The following is a 20,945-nucleotide window of genomic DNA, read 5'->3' on the forward strand; positions in this document are numbered from 1 at the left end:
GAATGTGTAGTCAGCTGTTTTTGGGTGGAGTGCTCTGTATATGTCTACTAGGTCCATCTCGTCCAGTTTTTGATTTAAGTCTAATATTTCTTTATTAACTTTTTGTCTGGATGATCTATCCATTGCTGTAAGTGGGGTGTTAAGATCCCCTACTATTATTGTGTTGTTGTTGATTTCTCCTTTTAGGTTTGTTAATAGTTGTTTTATGTACATTGGTGCTCCTATGTTGGGTGCATATATATTTATAAGTGATATGTCTTCTTGATGGAGTGTCCCTTTTATCATTATATATTTCCCTTCTTTGTCTTTCTTAACCTGTTTTATCTTGAAGTCTACTTTGTCTGATATGAGTATGGCAACACCTGCTTTCTTCTGTTTGCCATTAGCTTGGAGTATTGTCTTCCATCCTTTCACTCTGAGCCTGTGCTTGTCTTTAGTGCTAAGATGTGTTTCCTGAAGGCAGCATATTGTTGGGTCTTGCTTTTTAATCCATCCTGCCACTCTGTATCTTTTGATTGGAGAGTTCAATCCATTTACATTTAGGGTAATTATTGAAATATGAGGGTTGAATGTTGCTGTTTTGTCACTTATTTTCTGGTTCTTTTGCATTTCCTTTGTTTCTTGTCCCATTTGTTTTGGACTGCCAATTCAGTTTGGTTGTTCTGTCTTATGATTCTTCTAGTTTTCTCTTTGTTTATCATATGTGGTTTTAATTTGATTATTTGTTTAGTGGTTACCTTGAGGTTTGGGCGAAAAATCTTCTGTATGAGATAGTCCATTATCTGATAGCCTCCTATTTCCTTATACTAAGTCAATTCAGTCACTTTCCTCTTCCCCTTCTAAGTTGCTCTTGTTATACCTTATTCTATCTTGTGTTGTGGCTGTGTGTTTACAGTGATGAGGTTATATTTATTTTTGGTGAATTTCTTCCTTTGATCTTTGAGTTTAGTATTTAAGTGGTTGCTAACCTATTCCGGTAAAGATCTACTATTTCTCTGATTTTGTCTACCTACTTTTCTCCTTACTCCAAGCTTTGTGTTCCCTTTCTCTTCTTGTTTTCAGGCCTGAGGGCCTTCTTGAGTATTTCTTGTAGTGGCGGTCTCGTGGCCATGAACTCCCTTAGCTTTTGTTTATCTGGGAGAGTTACTATTTCTCCATCATATTTGAAGGATATTTTTGCTGGATAGAGTATTCTTGGCTGAAAGTTTTTGTCTTTTAGTATTTTGAATATATCATTCCAGTCTCTTCTAGCCTGAAAAGTTTCTGTTGAGAAATCCGCTGAGAGCCTGATGGGAGTTCCTTTGTACGTTATTTTTTGTTTTTGTCTAGCTGCCCTTAATATTGTTTCTTTGTCGTTGACCCTGGCTAGCCTTACCACTAGGTGTCGTGGTGAAGGCCTTTGTCTGTTAATATATATAGGCGTCCTGTTGGCTTCGCTTACTGGTATTTCCTGCTCCTTCCCCAGATTTGGGAAATTTTCAGCTATTATTTCCTTGAATAGGCTCTCTGTTCCTCTTTCCCTCTCCTCTCCCTCAGGAATACCTATAATTCTTATGTTACATTTTCTAATAGAGTCCGATATTTCTCGGAGTCTTTCTTCATTTCTTTTTAGTCTTAGTTCTCTCTCTTCTTCCATCTGGAGTATATCTGTATTCCTATCCTCTAAAGTACTAATTCTTTCCTCCATATTGTCAGCTCTGTTCTTTAAAGATTCCAGATTCTCCTTTATCTCCTCCATTGTGTTCTTCATCTCCATCAGCCCTGATAGGTTTTTCTTTATGATTTCAATCTCTTTTGTGAAGAAACTCCTAATCTCATTTAATTGTTTGTCTGTGTTGTCTCGTATTTCGTTGAGTGTTTTTATGATAGCTATTTTGAAATCTCTGTCATTTAGTTTATGGATTTCTGTGTCTTCGGGGTTGATTTCTGGGTGCTTGTCATTTTGTTTCTGGTCTGGTGATTTCATATATTTTTGCATTGTGGTTCCTGTGTTGGTTTTGATTTTCCTCATCCTGGAAGTCTCTGGTTGCAATTTCCACCTGCCGCCACTGTGTGGTGGTAAAGGGCTGTGTAGTCTAAGCCCCCTGCACTCTGCCCCAGTTTTTCTGCTGCGATCCGCAGTTTTGTTTTGTTTTGTTTTGTTTCTTTTCCCCACTGCGATCCACGGGTCCAGTCCAGTTTATTCAGGTCTGCCTCGGACCGCTAGATCTGGTCGAGCTGCAGACTCCGGGTTGCGGGGAGGGGGGAGCTCTCTCTTTTGCCCTCTGGGTCCCTGACGTGGGAGGCTTCTCGTTTGCCCCCCTCAGAGCTATTTTTGATTTGCACAAATGTTAGCTGGTCAAAGAATAAACTTAAAAGATGCTTTTCTGTGGTTGGTGAGGGTGTTGGTGAAGCTTAGTGAAGCTGAATTCCAACTCACCCTTTATTTTTTCTCTTCTCTCTCAGACCGGTTTGCACTCATGGTTCTTCAGCCAGTACTTACTCAGATACGTGGCTGCAGAAATAAGGCAATCGTCAGTTCATTAATTAAGTAGCCCACAGATTAGAGAATGCAGGTTTAATTGAAAGGTAAAGAGTGTTAACATTGTAATTATGATGAATAGATTGTCATAGATTGCTCTAGAGATGGCTGCCGGGAGTCAATGACTTGAAATTAAAAGGTCGATTTCCCCTCTTGTCACGCAGCTTCTCCTGACCTGCTCTTCTGAGGTGGTGAGGACTCACCTATTATTAAATCAAGACCTATCAAACATTTAGTTAAGGAGAAAATCTGTCTTTTTTTCCCCAAATAAACTTCCTCAAGTAAGCACACCATCCTGAAATGAGTCAGGGAAGTTAGCAATCTTTTTCAGTCCTTCTATGTTTAATATGAAATATCAGAAAATGAATTTGAAGATGAACATGTATAAAAATAGAATGTTCTGCGTCAGTCTGAGGATGGGCAGCCTGATAGGCTGTGGTGATTTACTGAGTGGAAAGAGGCGTAAGGAGAAGAGAGGAGGAAGGATGGATAGAGGAAGCTCTGGGTCTATACTCTCTCCCAACCAGGTCACTCCTATCGACTGTAAATTGGCCCTTGTATTTTTTGCTTGAGAATAACACCTGCAGGCACCAAAACAAGAGAAGCTTCTTTGCATGAAACTGATTGAGAACAACCCATTGACCTGAAGGCTATTATTTGAAATATTAGCAGCTCAGACACTTGAACTTCCCAATTCACCCTTAGCTCAGAGACCAGCACGCATGTTGTAACCGCTGTTAAGATACAAAGGCAGGTTACCTCCGTTCTGGGATCTAACAAGCCTGGGGAATGTGATACCAGCATTGGCATTGCCATATACTATCATGGACCTTGCTAGAGTTAATCTCTTTTGTTCAAATTTTCTCATCTGTGTTCTGGGAATAATAAGGCTGTCATGGTGAATAGATGATGTAACAGATGTGAAGTTCCTAACAGCATTCCTAGCCTGTAATAAGTGATCAAGGAATGACAGCTCAAGAAGAGGATGAGGCGGGCAGGAGAGAAAAGAGGCAATGCTAAGAACTTAGCTGAAATAGAGGAACTTTAGATTTTATGCAATTTATAAGACTTGTAACTTAGAATTAGGAGTGCATAGAAATTAGACAACTTGTGTTGGTGTATAAGAAATAATACCTTCAAATTTTTTAAGATACTAACAGGAAAAAGTTATTTTATTTTGCTCTATATTTTTAAGGAACTAATGCTCTACATCCTGGGTTGAATTCGTATTGAGGAGGATTGATACAGCTAGAAAGGATTCACTCCTGAGTAAAAGTAGTTTGAATGGTGAATGCCTAAACCCGCATGATCGTACTGAGAGCAAGGACTTTAACTTACTCCTTTTACTGTCGTCAGCCTAGTGCGTAGAGTAGTGCCCAATACATTGGGAGCACTCTATGAACATGTGTGTCATGTGCATGGGTACAAGCTAAGAAAGAACAGGACATTCCCTTCAGTCTGAGGGCACTTACACGGCGCTGTGTGTCCTGACAACTATGTACTTGAAAATTCCAAGAAAAAAATGCAGAGCAGGGAAAGTCATTTTGGCCCTCAGGAAAAGTAAGGATTTTGGCAGACTGTGGTTGGGGAACGATATGATTAGTCTGAAAACTTGTCAAATATGGTTTACAACCCCTGTCTGTGATTCAAAGCAAACTCAGCTCTTCCTACAGACTCCTTTGAATTCAGACACGGTGAAGTGTGAATGAAATTTTCTTCTGACATTTATCCTTCACTGCCTTCAGCTTCCGCAAACCTCTGTGTTAAACATGTGTTCTGTTTCTTACCTTTTTTCACTCAAAATTATATTTTTTAAATCTTTCCATGTTGCTGTAAAAAGATCTAGCCTATTCCTTCTGCCCTTTGCACAATGTTCTATCATGTGCCTTCACTATATTTAATTCATCCATTTTCATATAGTTGGAAATCCAAGTTATTCACAATTCTTGGCCACAAAACCAACTTTCCTCAGCATATCTTATATTCTAATGCCTACAGCATATTTCTAAGAGCAAAATACATAGCATACATAACATCCCACATCCATTTGTCTATGGATTTTTTTTCCTGAGAATCTTGTGGAAATACTGTTCTATAGAATACAGTTTCAGGAATGCTAGACTAGAAAAATAACATATGGCTTAAATATGTATTTTCACTTTGAGAATGAATAAGACCAACATAATATGTCCAATGAACAAATGATAAATCTGAATGCATGAATTATTGGGAACAGTATCACTTTATATACGTGCAATGAAACATAGCAGGCAATAATGCCATTACTGTGTAGAATATAGTATAGTATAATATTTTAGATATAGACAAAAACACCTGCTACAAAGTAAAAAGGATATCAGACATGTTATATATGCGCCAGCCCTGGTGATCTAGTGGTGCTCTCACTGCTTCAGCCCAGGTTTGTTTCCAGGTCAGGGAACCACACCACCTGTCTGTCAGTTGTCATATTGTGGTGGCTGCTTGCAGCTGTGATGCTAAAAGCTATGCCACTGGTATTTCAAATACCAGCAAGGTCATCCATGGTGGACAGGTTTCAGTGGAGCTTTCAGACTAAGACAGACTAAGAAGAAGGACCTGACCACCCACTTCCAAAAAAATTGGCTATGAAAACCCTACGAACAGCAGTGGAGCATTGTTTGACATAGAGCCAGAGGGTGAGAGATGGCGCAAAAAGACTGGGCAGGGTTCCGCTCTGCTGTATGCAGGGTGGCTAGGAGTGGGAATCGACTCTAGGGTGCTAACAACAGCAAATATATTGAGCAAATTCTAATGACCTCACTCAGTAAAAGAAATAACTCTAATTTATTATACCTTTCAAAAATCGTTTTAAAGTCGAAAAGTTTAAGAGAATTGAAACGTTCATTTACTGTTACACCAAGGATTTATTGAGTGTCTACAATTTGTAAGGAACTATGCTAAATCCTGAGGATATAAAAATAAACAAGATAACAACTTGGCATTAAAGGATCATACTGTTTACTTGGGGGAGATGAATACATAATTCAATTACTATAAAAACATTACAGTAAATGCATTGATACGTTTCAGATAAGGTACTATAGAGCATTAACAAGGCAAACTGGTGCCTTTAAACATCAATTAGGTAGGCAGAGAGGACGGAGAAAAATATTCCAGATATAGGAGATAGTATGTGAAAGAAATAGAACAGAACAGAGATGAGAAAATGGAAAGATGGAAGTAGAAACAGGAAGAGAAGCCTGTGGTAGATTCAGGGGATAGTCCTTCTTAGAAGGAGGCCGTAGAGAGTCAGAGTCGCCTGTAAATCGACAGTGTCTCTAAGCAAGTAAACTAACATCCCTCTGTGTGGGACACTTTGGTGATGGATTTTGAGTGCTGGTTAGTGATGGAAATCTTTGACGTGTCTCACATGTGAAATCTGAAAGATCTATGAGGTCAAGTGCAACAACTATGTCTAAGTTATCACTGTATCTTCAGCACCTAGCATAGGCTCGGACATGTAGTAGGTGCTCAATAAATGTCATGTGGATGGATGGATAGTTAGAGGGATGATAAGTTTGTATCAATTGGTAGTCAAGAAATTTGATGATTTTCCATTTTCAGCCAGAAGGAGGCGGTGTGTCAGAAACTAAAGAGTTGGAATCAGGGTGGATTATTTTTAGCTGTGTGACCTTGAGCAAGTTCTTTATTCATGCTAAGCTTCAGTATCCTCATCGGAAAAATAAGGAAGAGATGAAGTAATTCATATAAAATGCTAAGCTCACGGCTCCTGCTCAAAGGGTGGTTGCTATTGTTCAATGAGAAATAAAGCTTAATTGTGAAAGGGCCACATTTTGTATGGTTTGAATTTTAAAAGTTAAAGTCTGTTTAAATTTGATGTGTTTGAAAATAGGGAGCTCTGAAAATTTTTGTGAGCTTGAGAAAGATATAATTTTTACAAAGACCGAAAGGATAAATTAGAAGAGGAAAGCCTGTGGTCAGGAGGAAAAAAACAACCTAACAATCAGTATGAAATAGATTGTCTGGGTTCAAAGCCCAACTATACCATTGACTAAGTGTCTAACTCTGGGTGAATTTCTTAACTTCTCTAGACCTCAGTGAGTTTTGTTTTTTTTCAATATTTTATTTTCTTAGAGCAGTTTTAGGTTCACAGCAAAGTTGAGAGGGAGGTAAAATGATTTCCCATATGCCCTCTGACCCCACACATGCATAGCCTCCTGTATTTTCAATATCCCCCGCTAGAGAGTACATGTATTACAATTGAGGAACCTACATGGATACGTCGTCACCCAAAATCCACTGTTTACATTATAGTTCACTCTTGGTGCTGTACCTTCTGTGGGTTTGGACAAATATATAATCACGTGTATTCAACATTACTCCATACTGCCCTAAAAGTCCTCTGTGCTCAGTCCATTCATCCCCTCCCCCTTCCAACACTCCTGGCAACCACTTATCTTTTTACTGTCTCCATAGTTTTGATTTTTCCAGAATGTCATACAGTTGGAATCATACAGTATGTAGCCTTTTCAGATTGGCTTCCTCCACTTAGTAATATGCACTTCAGGATCCTCCATGTTTTTTCCTGGTTTGGTAGCTCATTTCTTTTTAGCACTGAATAATATTCCATTGTCTGGATGTACCACGGTTTGTTTATCCATTCACCTGCTAAAGGGCATCTTGGTTGCTTCCATGTTTTGGCAATTATGAATGAAGCTGCAATGAATATTTAATGTGCAGGTTTAATGTGTGAGGACATATTTTTCAACTCCTTTGGGTAAATATCAAGGAGTGAGATTGCTGGATTGTATGGTAAGAGTGTTTAGTTTTTATTAGTGAGGTTTTAGTATTTTGTTGCAGGGTTTCATCAGGATTCCTGAGATAATCAATATAAATTGCTTGGCAGAGTGTCTAGCATATCGTAAAGGCTCAATCAATGTTTATTATATTTGCTGTTATTATCTTAGAAAAGATGACGTAAGACTCAGTTCATGTTGACAGTAAGGATGGAGAAGTGGGTACAGAAGAGAGAAATGTCAGAGGAAAAGTGTGAAAACATTGATGATTCACTCCACGTGAGGCAGCTGCACCCACTGCGGTTCCGGGCGTGCAGGGTGTGCTTGTCTAGTACTTGTTGCTCTGCATGAAAGGCATACCCTGCCTTGAACCTCCCAGTTCCCCACACTCCCTTTGGACTAATTAAGAAGGATCATGTAAAAATTGTAAGTAATGGTTATCTAATTCTTCAGATAAGGAGAAACAGAACTGCTAAATGCACTCCAAATCTGAGTCAGATAAACCTGATGAACAGCTAAAGTCAAAATGGTGTAGTGGAAAAGCACTAGACAAGCTGTCTGGAGAAGTATGTTCATAGCCTCACTCACTCTCCATGTGCTGTGAGCTCCGTGAATTTGTGCTTATGTCTTAGTAATTCAGTTTCCTCAGCCATAAAATGGGAATGAGACTCCTTTGCTGGTTATTGAGAGAGCAGGATGAGACAATGAATATAAAAGTAGTGCCTGAAATTTGTTAGGAAGTTAATAAATGTAAGACTAATCTTAATACACATGGAGTCACTAAATAGCTTGCTCAGAATCAGTGCCAAGATGGTAAATAAAAAATGCAACGTCATCTGTCACCGATAACATCTTGACTAATTTCTGTCCTCGGTTTTGAAGACGTGATTCTTTCAGTTCACTTATACATGATGGTTTCTCTTATTCGCTAAGCATAAGAGCATATTTCTCCATTGTAGAGAGTTTTGATGATAGAAATACATAGAAGGAAACCAAAAAACAAAATTCAGTCATAATTTCACCACGTGGAGATATCTAATGTTAAAATTCTGAAATACTTCCTTCTGATCTTTTTTCTTTCTGTAGATAGCAGCCTAAACCTCTAGAAAGAGACCGAATATATGTTTTTTTTTTAACTAGGATGACATTAAATGCACAGATTTAATTTATTTTTTGTCTTATAATATTCGTGAATATAGGATTACTTTTAAATGCCTATATGTTAATATACAGTGCAGAATCTGTCACTTCTTTTCTCTGTCAAAACTGTGCAGTTTATATGAAGAAAGTTTCATGTTTTATGGAAGTGTTTATTATTTTCTACTTGTTGCTTTTCCATTCTCTATTTAGATAATATACTCAGAGGGTATCAACAACATTTAAGCAGGCAGCAATCAGGGGAGAAAACATTCATGTGTAATGCCAGCCAAAATGTAACAGTGAACTCGTTCGTCTTGACTCTAAGCTCTAAGTCTACTCTGAAGTCTTTGAAGTAGCCACTTGGGCTGAAGCCAGGCAGAGAAACTCAGCAAAATAACTGGTTTGAAGCAAACAAAAATATAAACCCTAAATTTTTCCCAGCTTTGCGTAATCATCATATTCTTTTACTTTTTACTAAATTTGCCTTTGTGGATGTTAGGTTAACCAAACCTATCTCCCTCTTTGTTTTTGATCTTCTGACAGTGCCTTCTCAGCCTGGAGTTCAGTTTTCCCAAGTACTCGAATATTTAAGTATTAATTTTATTACTGAGAATCACTCTAAATCATTTAATGATAATATAGATCTGTTTACTATTTTTTAAAATTGTTCTAAAATAACATTTGCTTATAAGTTAGAGTAGCAGAAGAGTTGAATTAGGTTTATTCATCATCTTTTTAAAGTAATTTTTACTGTGTCTAAACTCTCTGCCCACTGGTGAAAATACCCATATCATATAATCTCTGATTGCATTTTGGGGAAAGAAGCCTTTGTAGATTCCTCCAAAATGTCATTTGTCATGTGAAGAAAGGATTACTCCAGAACCTGAATTTTTTTAGCAACATGATCCATTTTCATTTATGGAAAATAAATACTAACTGAGTATCCACTGTGTCTTAGACACTGAGAGCATAGCAGTGAAGTCAGATGAAGTTCCAGTTCACGTGAAACTTACATTTCAGAAGGAAAGAGTGTTCAATGTGTAAATTAATAAGAGAATCTTGGATGATGTTATCAAATCTTAGATACATTTATTATTTTGTAAGAGACAGGTACATGGTCTTTCTTCCTCTTGTTAACAAATAAATGAACTTCTTAATCTCTAAATAGCACATTTAGCAGGTTTTTTTTTTGGGTATTGGTGTTGGTATTGGTGGTGTTTTTTGTTTGTTTGTTTTTTGATGATCTAGTATACTAGTCTGAACATTGCTATATAGGAATGGAAGTATGAGATTTTTGGAGTTGTTCACAAAACTGGCCAAATTTAAATCATTCTATATTATCAATATATTATCATACTAATGTTAAGTTCAGTATGATTTATTTGATACATTTTGAAGTACATTTTATGGACTCATCTAAGTAGCATATTATAATAAAATGTGTATGTTAAATATCATGGATTAGCATTTTCTAGACATTGGAATCAATTTAATAAGAGCAATGTATATATAATGGTCAATTAGGTCATTTTTTTCCATTCTTCACATTCAACAGTTTATATTTTTAATTATGTTTATTCCTGGTAAAATACATTTTTTATATCTGGAATATGTTTTCAAATATTTTTATTCTCCTTTCAGGAATTTGCTGCACTGACAAAAGAATTAAATGCCTGCAGGGAACAACTTCTAGAAAAGGAAGAAGAAATTTCTGAACTTAAAGCTGAAAGAAACAACACAAGAGTAAGTATAAAACTGCTTCTACTTGGAATTAGTTCCATATATAGTTCAGTGCCTTATCTCTACAATACTCATAAAAATATAAGCATTTAAGAACTTTTGGAAGACTTCAAGCAGACGCCAACTCCCAGTCTGTTACTTAAAGTAAAGGAGAATATACTACAAAATTCAAAACAGGAAGACAGGAAACCTAAATTATAGTCTCTACTACTAAATCACCATGTTGCCTTAGAAAATGTTCTCATTCCTTCTGGCCTTTGCTTTATTTGAGTTTAGAAAGAAAGGCTGGATTTCAATAGTGAGTTTCAAGCTTTCAAACTGTTGTATTGGAGTAGGAGGGCAATATTTCAGAGGATGGAGATGGGCAACAAGGACAGGTTTGAGAGGGGAGTATGAGTTTCGATTATGGGGCCCTAGGAGGGAGTGGCTTGGCATTGGTTCTCACCTCACCACAGCAAAATATTTAAAAAGAAAGTGTTAAAATATAAAACCATTGGAACGGAACTCTCCTAGTTAAAAGAGGTATTCATTTTCTATTTTAGAAGATTGTTGAGGAGATTTCCAGTTCTGATATTCTGATTTCATGAAACTGAAGGATTTTGCTATATTCTGCTCTTGGAAACCATGTACTCCTTCAGTCTCATGCCATATGACATTAAAGTTCAGAATCTGACCAAAGACGATATATTTTCCAGTTCAGAGGAAAAAGTCACTAACTTTTATGAAACATGTAAATCGCCATATTACCCATAAAGAGAGCAATTTCTCTACTGAAGGAATGTAGAGAAAAACCACTTTTGTGTGGATATAGTTCAATTTCAATATGAAGTAGGTGAAAATATTTTAAGTATTAGAGCTCTAGCAGATTAGTGCTGAAAAATAAGCTATAATTAATGGTTTATTCATTTTATGCTTGGTCATAGAGAGCAATGTAAAGAAGCTTCACAGTGAGATTGTACCTCTAGTGAGAGAGACAATTCCGTGCATAATGGTTAAATGATCAAACTCAGTTTGTCTCCTTATTCACCAGGGTCTTATTTTATAGTAAAGAAAGCTCACACAGTGTGCACACAAGGAATGGGTTTTCATTGAGACTTTGATGACCAGTCACAGGACTCTGCCTCTAATGCGACATAACAAGGGCAGTTTAGATCATTTTATCAGGTTTCAGATGAATTTTTCTGTTTCTTTCACCCTCTGTATATTTTTTCCCACCTTTGATTTTTAACCTGCACTGTTTTTCCGTGCAAATTTAAAGTTTATTTCTGCCATGAGATTTATTCTGTCCTATTTCACTATTTTCTATTTTAATGCTTTAGGCTGCATTCCCTGATGTAGTGCAGTACAGCCAAATGTAGAAGTGGGAGCAGGAAGCTGAAAATGGAGGGAAATGCAAGCCTCTCAGGGGACTTCCAACTAATCTTCATATTTAAAATGAACCAGAAATGCTTTTGTTAGCTGTGAACGTATTTCTCCTTTACATAGACTTTCTTTCTCCAGCCCTGTACTCCTTTCTGTAGACCTATAAGGAAGAAGTTACAGTTACTCCCATTTTATAGATGAGGCAACTGAACTCAGAAAAGGGCTTGCCAGAGTCACGCTGTTAACTTGCCAAAAATCACACAGTTAGTAGATAACAGAGAAGGGATTTTAAAGCTAAGGCAGTCTGACTCCAGAGCCTATGCTCATTGCCTAAAAGTAGAAGGCTGCAGGATGGAGTGTGTCATTCCTTCTTGATTATGACTAATTTCAGAGAGCTAGGAGATTTGGTGACAGCATCCACACAATTTTCATCATCTTAGACCCCATGAGGTCCAGAAGTACCTGTGGCTAATGCACCTGCAAGGGAGCCTTGGGCAATAGAGGGACAAGGCAAGCTATACTTGAAATACCTATTCAGGAGTCAAAGGAGAATAATACAAATGTTAGGTTCCATTAGGATAATAGAAACTGAAGCCATTGATTTTAAAAAGGAATAATAGTTACTTTGAAAACATGAATGAAACTGGAAAACATTTTTCTACCTTTCTTAAAGCAGTGGAGGATTTTTGATGTTGATTATGTCAAGGAGAACAGATTTATGAAACCTTCCTTGTGCAAAGTATTGATTATATAACAACTTCCTAAATTACATAACCATCTCTCACCCTCCCCCACTACCCAAAAAATATCCAGTGCCAAAAATCAGACATATTTTCTCCCTTCCCCCATAGCACCCTATTAAATGTTGCTAAATATAACAGTTTTTATAGATTTATATAATAGTTTCTCTTTCTACATGTTGTGTTTTTCTTCTTGCTATAAACACCTACTTAACAGGTCATGGAGAGAAAGCAATAAGCTAGTATTTTCTTCTCACACCTTAGATTGTGAAAAGTTTAAAGCAGAATTGTGTGTCTTAATTTCCAGGGCTCTGATCAACTTGGGACTCTTTCCACGTTGAGAGTTAACATATGCTCATGAACTGAAAAAAATAACAGAAAAAAACAGCCCAGAAAGAGAACTCATAAGTGGATAGAGTTATTTGTGTTAATTTTGATATCATCAAAAACAACAGATCAGAAAGGGCCCTCCTGTATATTTGAATGAATTGCACCTTCTCCCAAATAGAAAATAGAGGTTTCAGAGGGAGTTGAATGAATGAGGTTTATCTAATATATCAAGCAATAATAATGATAGTAATATAATAAATAAAATAAATTGTGTGAAATGTTTTTCTAAATGTTTTACGTGTTTAACTCACTCTATCCTTACAGCAATCCCATTATCTCCATTTAATTGATGGGAAAACTAGCATAGTAAATAACTTGCCTCAGGCCACATGGTTTATAAGTGACACACCCAGGGAATCCACTCCTGGCTTAACCACAGGCTGTGTATTTAAGAAATCATATTCCTATGTCACTCACAAACCATATATGATACAAGGGATTGTGTTTAGGGAAGAACAGAGTTTGTTCAATTTTTTGTTCTTCAGTCCTAATCTGTTCAGTAATTTATTTTGCATCAATTGTGCGTAAAGTAATGTACTGGGTATTTATTGTGATGTCAGAGCTGAAAGTTGTGGCCATTTATCACTTTGTCACTACAGAAACACCTAGTCCCCAGGCCCAAAATATGAATGAATGAAAGAAATCAAAGTAATCACTAGAGTTGTTCTTAAACCTAGCTGCCTGAAGAATTAAATTGAGGACATCCAAATAAAATCATCCTAATGTTATTCATGATTGTACAAAAATAGAAATTTCAAAAATTGTAGTGAGTATTTACAGAAACATTCCAATAAGTTTTATTGTTTAATATTTCCATGCTGACAGAAATGTGGGAAAAGTGATTAAACAAAATTTTTTATTCCTAAAACTTCTCTAACCGTACTTAGGCAAGTTATATTTATAGAAAATAACTTATCCTTGCTGTTATTTCAACATACTCAAATTGACTACTAAAATTTACCATGTTTTGGCAGAATTATCTGAACTAATGGAAAGGTAAAGGATGACCAGAAATGTTAACATAGTTACTATCTCTTACTATCAGAATGGAGAATATTTTTTAGTTATTTATTTGTTTTTTGTGAGGAAGATAGGCCCTGAGCTAACATCTGTTGCCAATCTTCCTTTTTTTTGGCTGAGGAAGATTGGCTCTGAGCTAACATCTGTGCCCATCGTCCTCTATTCTGTATGTGGGATGCTGCCACAGCATGGCTTGAGGAGTGGTGCGTCAGTCCACACCTGGGATTTGAACCTGCAAACCCTGGGCCACCAAAGCGGAGCGCACAAACTTAACCACTACGCCACTGGACCAGAGTGGAGAATTTTTGTTATTGTTTCGGAATTGTTTCAATTTTTGTCGCTGAAGATCTCAAAAGATGGTTTATATTATTGACAGTCTTTTAGAATGTAACTATTATATGTTCAAAAAAGAAGTTATGGTTTCAAGAGCCAGTCTTAACGTCAGCTATAAACAATAAAGCTGTAATTGCATCTCATGGGTCCTAAACTAAAAAACTTAATTGCTTTTAATTCAAATTAAAGATTTAATTTGAAATATTACTTGTCATGCCCTTACTTTTGTTTTGAGCTAAAGGAATTATGTAAGTAAATGCTTAAATAACAATCAGACACTTGCCATTACTAAAGAAAAGCTTCCTATTCTTGACAAACCTCTATCTGCACAAGTTAATAAAATCCCTCCAAATATATTTCCTCAATGAGTAAAAGTATAATCCAGTTCAGAAAAGGAAGACCCGAGCAGTTGAAAGCAGTGACGATACATGTGTGCGCATGTTTGGGTGCATGTATATATCTTTATGAAAGTGCTGTGACAGGCTCTGACAAATCCGAGAGTAGACAAAATAGGACATATGCCCTCCCAACAACTGTTTCAATGTGGGGACTCAAGCATGTACCTAAGAAATATAGGGGATTCTAAACAATATTTGAGAGTAAAAGATGTTGAGTGGACTAAGCGTGAAAGCAACCAGTTTGAAGGTTTTCATTTTCAGATGTTAGTGTCGTGTGACCATATTGCTGCAGCCGAATTAGTCTACAGGGCAGAATGTATTTCTACTTGAATGCCATTTGTCATTGAAAATAATTACACAAAAGGTTGTGTTGAATTCAGATCTAATAGGAAGATGTACAGTTTTAGAATTTAGTCCCAATATTTCCAATGATGCAGTATGTGCATATACATATATGATATGATATGTTTGTGTGTATACATATATAGACTGTGTTTTTTTAAGGTGAATTCCAACAGAGCATTAATGGCCATTCGCATAGTTCTTGCAGTCCTTTGAGTATACCAAAGAGAGTGCCTTCTGCAAGATTTGTTAAATATTAGACTAAAGCGTAGCTTCCAGCTAAGATGTACAGTTAGTAGATTGTTAGTGGTATCTTAGATAAGTTCCTCTTTATTTTTCATGTATTTTCATTTGTAAGCTTAAAAGCCATAGATACGTGCTAGATTAGAACATATTTGTGACATTCTCCAGTCTAGGTAATTTACATTTATCATTAATTCAATAAGTAAGCATTAAACATATATTATATATAATATTTTCCTAGGTAATGAGAAGTGTTTTGGTTAAGTTAAATTGTTAAGCCCTTAAGGAGTCTGTTTTATGTCAATAAAATCACATTTGGTTTTATTATTGTATAGATGAGAGTTCTTAATGGCACAAAACAGTACAGCTTAGCTGTTTTAATCAAGAAGACGTTAATTAACGCATATAAGAAATCTCTGAACTGAGCTTCCAGACAGAATTTCTAGGACCACATTTCTTAACCTTGTAGGTTTTTCTTATACCCCCAGGCCCAGAAACACGTGGCCTCTGTCACTACCTATGCCAGTAAAATGGACCCCACATCCCAGCATGTTCCCTCTTCTGGCTCCCCTCTGAATCTGTCCCATGCCAGTGGTTCTTGAGTCACATGTCTGCCACCTAGTGGTAAACATGCCTGAGAAATGTTTCTTGGATCCGATATTGGGAAGGTGGGGTTCAGAATGTGGGGAACTGTTAAACAGGAACGTATGTTCGAAAGATTTTGGGCAACCACAAATGACAAGTCTCACTGCAAATCCAGCTTTTATTATACCCTTTTCCATATTAAAATTCTACATAGCAGCAACACTGACATATATCTACCCAACAATACAACTACACTTCTTAGACAAAAACAAAATCACCTTTTCTCAAAAGAGAAGGTCTATAATCTCTAGTTACTGCATCTAGCTACGTGTCTAAGGTTCTTCAGGGTGTATACTCTTGCTCTTATTAAATCTCAATCCTATCTTAATATTCTATAATCTATGGAATAATTTAAATGTTCATCAGCATCAACATACCAAATATAAAATAGAGTAAAAGTTAAAAATATAACAACAGCAAAGGGAGAATAATTTGATATACATTATGTATATGATACAACCAAAAAGAAAAATCCTCTTTTCTCCAACTGGTCAGAGAATTCTAGCTGACAATTATAAATTCCAATTCTAAACCTTGATTCCTAGACCTATGCATATGAACTCGTATATATTCTAAGAGAGAAACTGTACCTTACTTCCATCATTAATTCTGAGTATATACTAATTCTGGATGATAGCATCCCAACCTAGCAATGTGTTATCTACCAGCTTGAATTAAAATAGACTCTTCCTTGGGTCATTCAACCATTCTATAGGATCAGCTGCTTCTGTATGATTTGATAGCCTAGTTAAACCAGGGCTGGGAGCATCAGTCAATTGCATTACTCTTTTCACTGTAAAATGAGTTTTTTGATCAGAAATAATGTTGTGTATGATAATATGACCATAAGTAAAAATCTAGTAAAATGGTGTTGCTAGTAGAAGCATAGCCATTAGAGAAGGCAAATCCATATCCAGAAAAAGTGTTTATTACAGTGAGAAAAGAGAGCTGCTTCTTCCTTGAGGGAGGGGATTTAATGTATCCTGCTTGCTTCAAGGTGATTAGCTGGTCTCCAGGTATATTGTGTCATGTCAGGGGTTCAAGGTTGATGGTTGCAGCTAGTAACTTGGCCATTCAGCTGTGGTGGTAACTCTATCAACCTCGATGATGAGAAGCCCATTTTGTCAGGTCAATGAATAACTTCTATCTCTGAAAATAGTCACATTTTTATACCCATTGAGCAAATGTTGTGGTGTCCAGAGAAATACGCTAATATGCACAAGGCGAATCATTTGTCCACTAGACTATTGAAAGCCTCTACAACAGTGGGTGCCAAAGAATTACTAGCTCAGAGCTAATACCCAAGAAATTTTGGTATTCTCTTTTCCTCAGTACTGTTACCATACTAAATGCTTGCAGGTTTTTTAAGGGAAGATTTTCTGATTATTACTTCATAACAAACCAAAATTTAATGGAACAAACAACATTTTACTATACTCACAGATTCTATGGGTCAGGGATTCAGAAAGGGCACAGTGGTGAAGGCCACTCTCTGCTCCATAATGTTTGGGCTCTCAGCTGGGATGACTTGATGGCTAGTGACAGTGATGTGTTGGTAAAGATTTCTTTTCTCAGAAAAAAAAAAAGCACTGATCTATAGGGTTTGCCAAATTGCGTGGTGTAAATACTCTCACTGTAGCTGATTTCAACCTACTGGCGTGATGTCACTGAATATATATTTGGGAAAAGTTGCACAGTAGTGAAACATTATATAGTATTTCTACTGTTCAGATACAATAGAAGTAAACAACCCAAGGAGCATAGACAATAATAAAATATAGTAAAATAGTTAGGAAGTGATACATTTAGAGTGTTTATAATCTTTTAAAATACATTTTATTTAATTATAAGCTTATATAATTTAAGCTTTAACAAAGACTATATTTAACCACCTGCTCACAAAATTTCTGAAAATGAGCAATCAGCTCTTACTTGTATGGGCCAGCTTTAGCACACCATTCAGGGGAGTGACTAAAATATCTAGAGGTCGAAAGATCCACTTATGAGATGACTTCTTGACTTTCATGTCTGACTCCTGGTCTGTCGTGGCTGGAGGACAGGCAGACTCAATTGGGACTTTTCATGCGAGACCCTCTACACGGCCTCTCCGGCACAGTGGTCTCAGAGTAGTCTGACTTTTTATTTGGAGGCTCAGAGGTCTAAGAACAAGTGTTTCAGTGAATTAGATGGAAACTGCATTGCCTTTTAGGACCTAGGCCCAAAAGTCACAAATTGTGACTTCCACCATACTGTTTTGGTCAAAACAGCCACAGGCCCACCCAGGATCGAGGATAGGGAACATAGACCTCACCTCTCAATAGCAGGAGTGTCAAAGAAATTGGGCTATTTCTTAAAAACCAACATAGATGATACTGACAGCTACTTGTGGTAGCTCTTATAATGTGATATAGTGTAACATAATGTAATATAGTAATATAATAGCAGCTACTTGTGGTATTAGCACAGGGTTTTTTCCTCAAGAATATTTAACTACACCTTAATTTAAAGAAATCTCCAACTGTAAAGTTACTCAGGAGTGAGATTTGGAGGCCAAGACACTTATTAGGTTACTTAAGTCAGGATTTAGTCCTCCAGACATGGAGTTTTTATCCTTATTACTGTTATTATTTTATTAAAACAACCTGGTCCTTACTGGTCTGTTAGGGATTCTATGATCAATTACCATCACCAAAGATCCCAAAGGTCCCAAGGGATCAAACCATCCTGCCTGTTACAGTAACTACACCTACTTTCTCTCAGGTGATTACATACTGTTGCTGAGCCTCTGCCGCTGCAGGATTCTATCATCCACAGGGAAATCAGAGTCCGCTTTAGCATCAGCATTTCCCGCTTTTCATTCCTTGTCTATAAAGAACTGCTATTATGGGGATTTTGTAGTTTTGGGGCTCTCTTCCTACTAAAACATTTCTCAATGACTCAGTGAAAATAATGTCACTTTCATCTCACAGGAAATAGTTATGGGATAGGCAAAATTCTCCATTTTAAACTCCATAAATCTTCATTTCCTTCTTCTACTTTATACCCAATGAATTTCTGGATTCTCGTCTTCATTTATTCCATATACGGCCTTATTCTAGGCCACCACTGAGTTTCTATTTTAGTTAGCCAGTGGAGCAAACAATTACAACCACACCCAGCTGCTGGATATCACAGTTAAATCCAGATTCTCTGATAAATATAGTCGTATTGATGAATTTAACCGGAGAAAAATTTTTGCTCTTTCTTTCCTGTTACAGCACAATTAGCATCTATTTCTACATATATTCCCAGATTTCTGAGATTACGAATTAGCATAATCATACAAATCTTTTGATTTGGAAGCCTCCTCTTCTTAGGTTAGACTTTGTAACTTCTCCCTTGGTGTTCTGGTTAGAAGTCTGGAGGCAAGGAGGGGTGTTTGGGGGTGGGACATGAAGAGCAGAGGCTTTGTTTTGTAAGATAACTGCTTTAAGTGAAGGCATTACGTGGTCATCAAGACAAATAGGTTGGGGCTCATCAGAGAAGCAAGGAGACTCACTGGGATTTGGTGGATCAGGGTAACTGAGACTCATCTGAATCTTTCCACAGGTCATTTTTCTAGTTCTTGGAGTGCCTTTTTATCTTCAGAGTGGTGTCAGGATTTCCACATGAGACACCTGGTAAAGCTGTGAATTCATCATACATTGTAATTCAGTGACCTCTCCTGGATGAGGCTCTTTATCTTCTTTTTGTTCTGTCTTGGGACCTCAATAAGAAGCTATCATGAGCAGCCGTAGCAACACCAGGGTTCTCTGTGCCTTGACCTAAAATTTAAAACCTTAAGCTTTTCCCTTTCTTTCTTTAAACTCTTCAGTGCACTTCACCCCATTGTCTTATATTCTCCCTGCCCTTCAAAATGTCTACGGTAGCCATGACTCATCCATCAGAGCCTTGCTTTCAGAGGCATGCATTTCAGGGGAACTCAGGTGATCACTTAAGTAACTATCTCACCTTCATGTGCCATGGAAGACAATGTTCCTTCTTTTGATGTTAATCTAACTATTACTTTGTCAAATCTATCCAATCAGATCCTATATTCCCCTTTGTCTGAGGAGTTCTTACTTATAAACATATCTGTTACAAACTACTGTTTTAAGCAGGGTTCATTTATTCATTCAACAAAAATTTATGAGCATCCACTCTGTGCCAATCTTCTAGGCACTGGAGATACAGCAGTGAACAAAATAGAAAAAAACTTCCTTTCCTCATGGACCTTACATCGTTTTTGGGGACACAGACAGTAAACAACGTAAATATATAAAATAAATAGTACATTAGATATGGACAAATATTAAGGAGCAGGAATAAACTGGGAAGGGGATATTTAGTGCAGGAGATGACCAGGAAAAGCCTTGTTGAAAGGTGAGATTTGAGTAAAAACATGAAAGAGATGGTGGAGTGAGATGGTCATGCAGATATCTGAAACAGAATGTTTCAGGCAGAGAAACAGCAAGGCCCTGATGTGCGAGCATGGATGTCTTATATATAAGATATATTAAACAACAAAACAACACGAAACTGCAGTGAAGCCAATGCAGGCAGACTGGAATCAGCAAGAAGAATAGGAGGTGAGTTCAGAGAATTTAGATTCCTTTGGTACTCGTAAGAACTTTGGCTTTTATTTGAACCAGAGGAGATGTTGAGGATTTGAGCAGAGATATGAATGACCTAACTTACATTTTAACTTAAATGGTGTTTTGAGAATAACCTGATGGGGAGATGAAAGCAGGAGGACCAGTTAGGAAGTTATGATAATAATTCAGGGGGAGATAATGGGTCTTGGTCACAGATAGATGTAGAGGCAAGTGGTCAGATTCTGGAAGTTGTAGGAACATCAAAGGAGTGATTTTAGAGACTGAACTCTAAGTTTTAAGATGGATAAGGAGAAAGTGAGGGCATGAGTACAAGAAGAAGCAGTAACAAATTCCTATGAAAAAGAGATTGAGGATGCAAGTATTTTTAGAGTTTGAGCACTTAACTAAGTGAACTAAAATGTAGTGATTTGTGAGTTATCTGATAAAAACTGAAATTTTAGAAGGGTTGCACTTATTGATAACAGTAGAATCTATAGTGAAACCATTGTGAGGTACTGAAGTAGGGTGGACATTGAGAATTGAGACCATTGGAGTACACAAAGTCTAGAAATTTAGAAGCCAAAATGCTGGAGAAATTATCTAGATGAGTCATACAAATCACCAAGAATTATGACTAGGGTAATGTGGGAAAAAATGACAAT

At 37.0% G+C, this 20,945-nt stretch overlaps 1 protein-coding gene across 3 annotated transcripts in view; it reads left to right on the top strand.

The window, feature by feature from the left end:
• Positions 1-20,945, top strand: part of PPFIA2 (PTPRF interacting protein alpha 2) — a 462,329-nt gene that overhangs the window by 263,604 nt on the left and 177,780 nt on the right. For all 3 annotated transcript variants that reach the window (XM_058568716.1, XM_058568715.1, XM_058568714.1), the window contains one exon: positions 10,099-10,200. In XM_058568716.1, the coding sequence (XP_058424699.1) occupies positions 10,099-10,200 (102 nt within the window). The remainder of the gene's footprint in view (positions 1-10,098; positions 10,201-20,945) is intronic.

This window comes from Diceros bicornis, chromosome 25 (genome assembly GCF_020826845.1).
Source record: "Diceros bicornis minor isolate mBicDic1 chromosome 25, mDicBic1.mat.cur, whole genome shotgun sequence".
Lineage (NCBI taxonomy): Eukaryota > Metazoa > Chordata > Mammalia > Perissodactyla > Rhinocerotidae > Diceros > Diceros bicornis.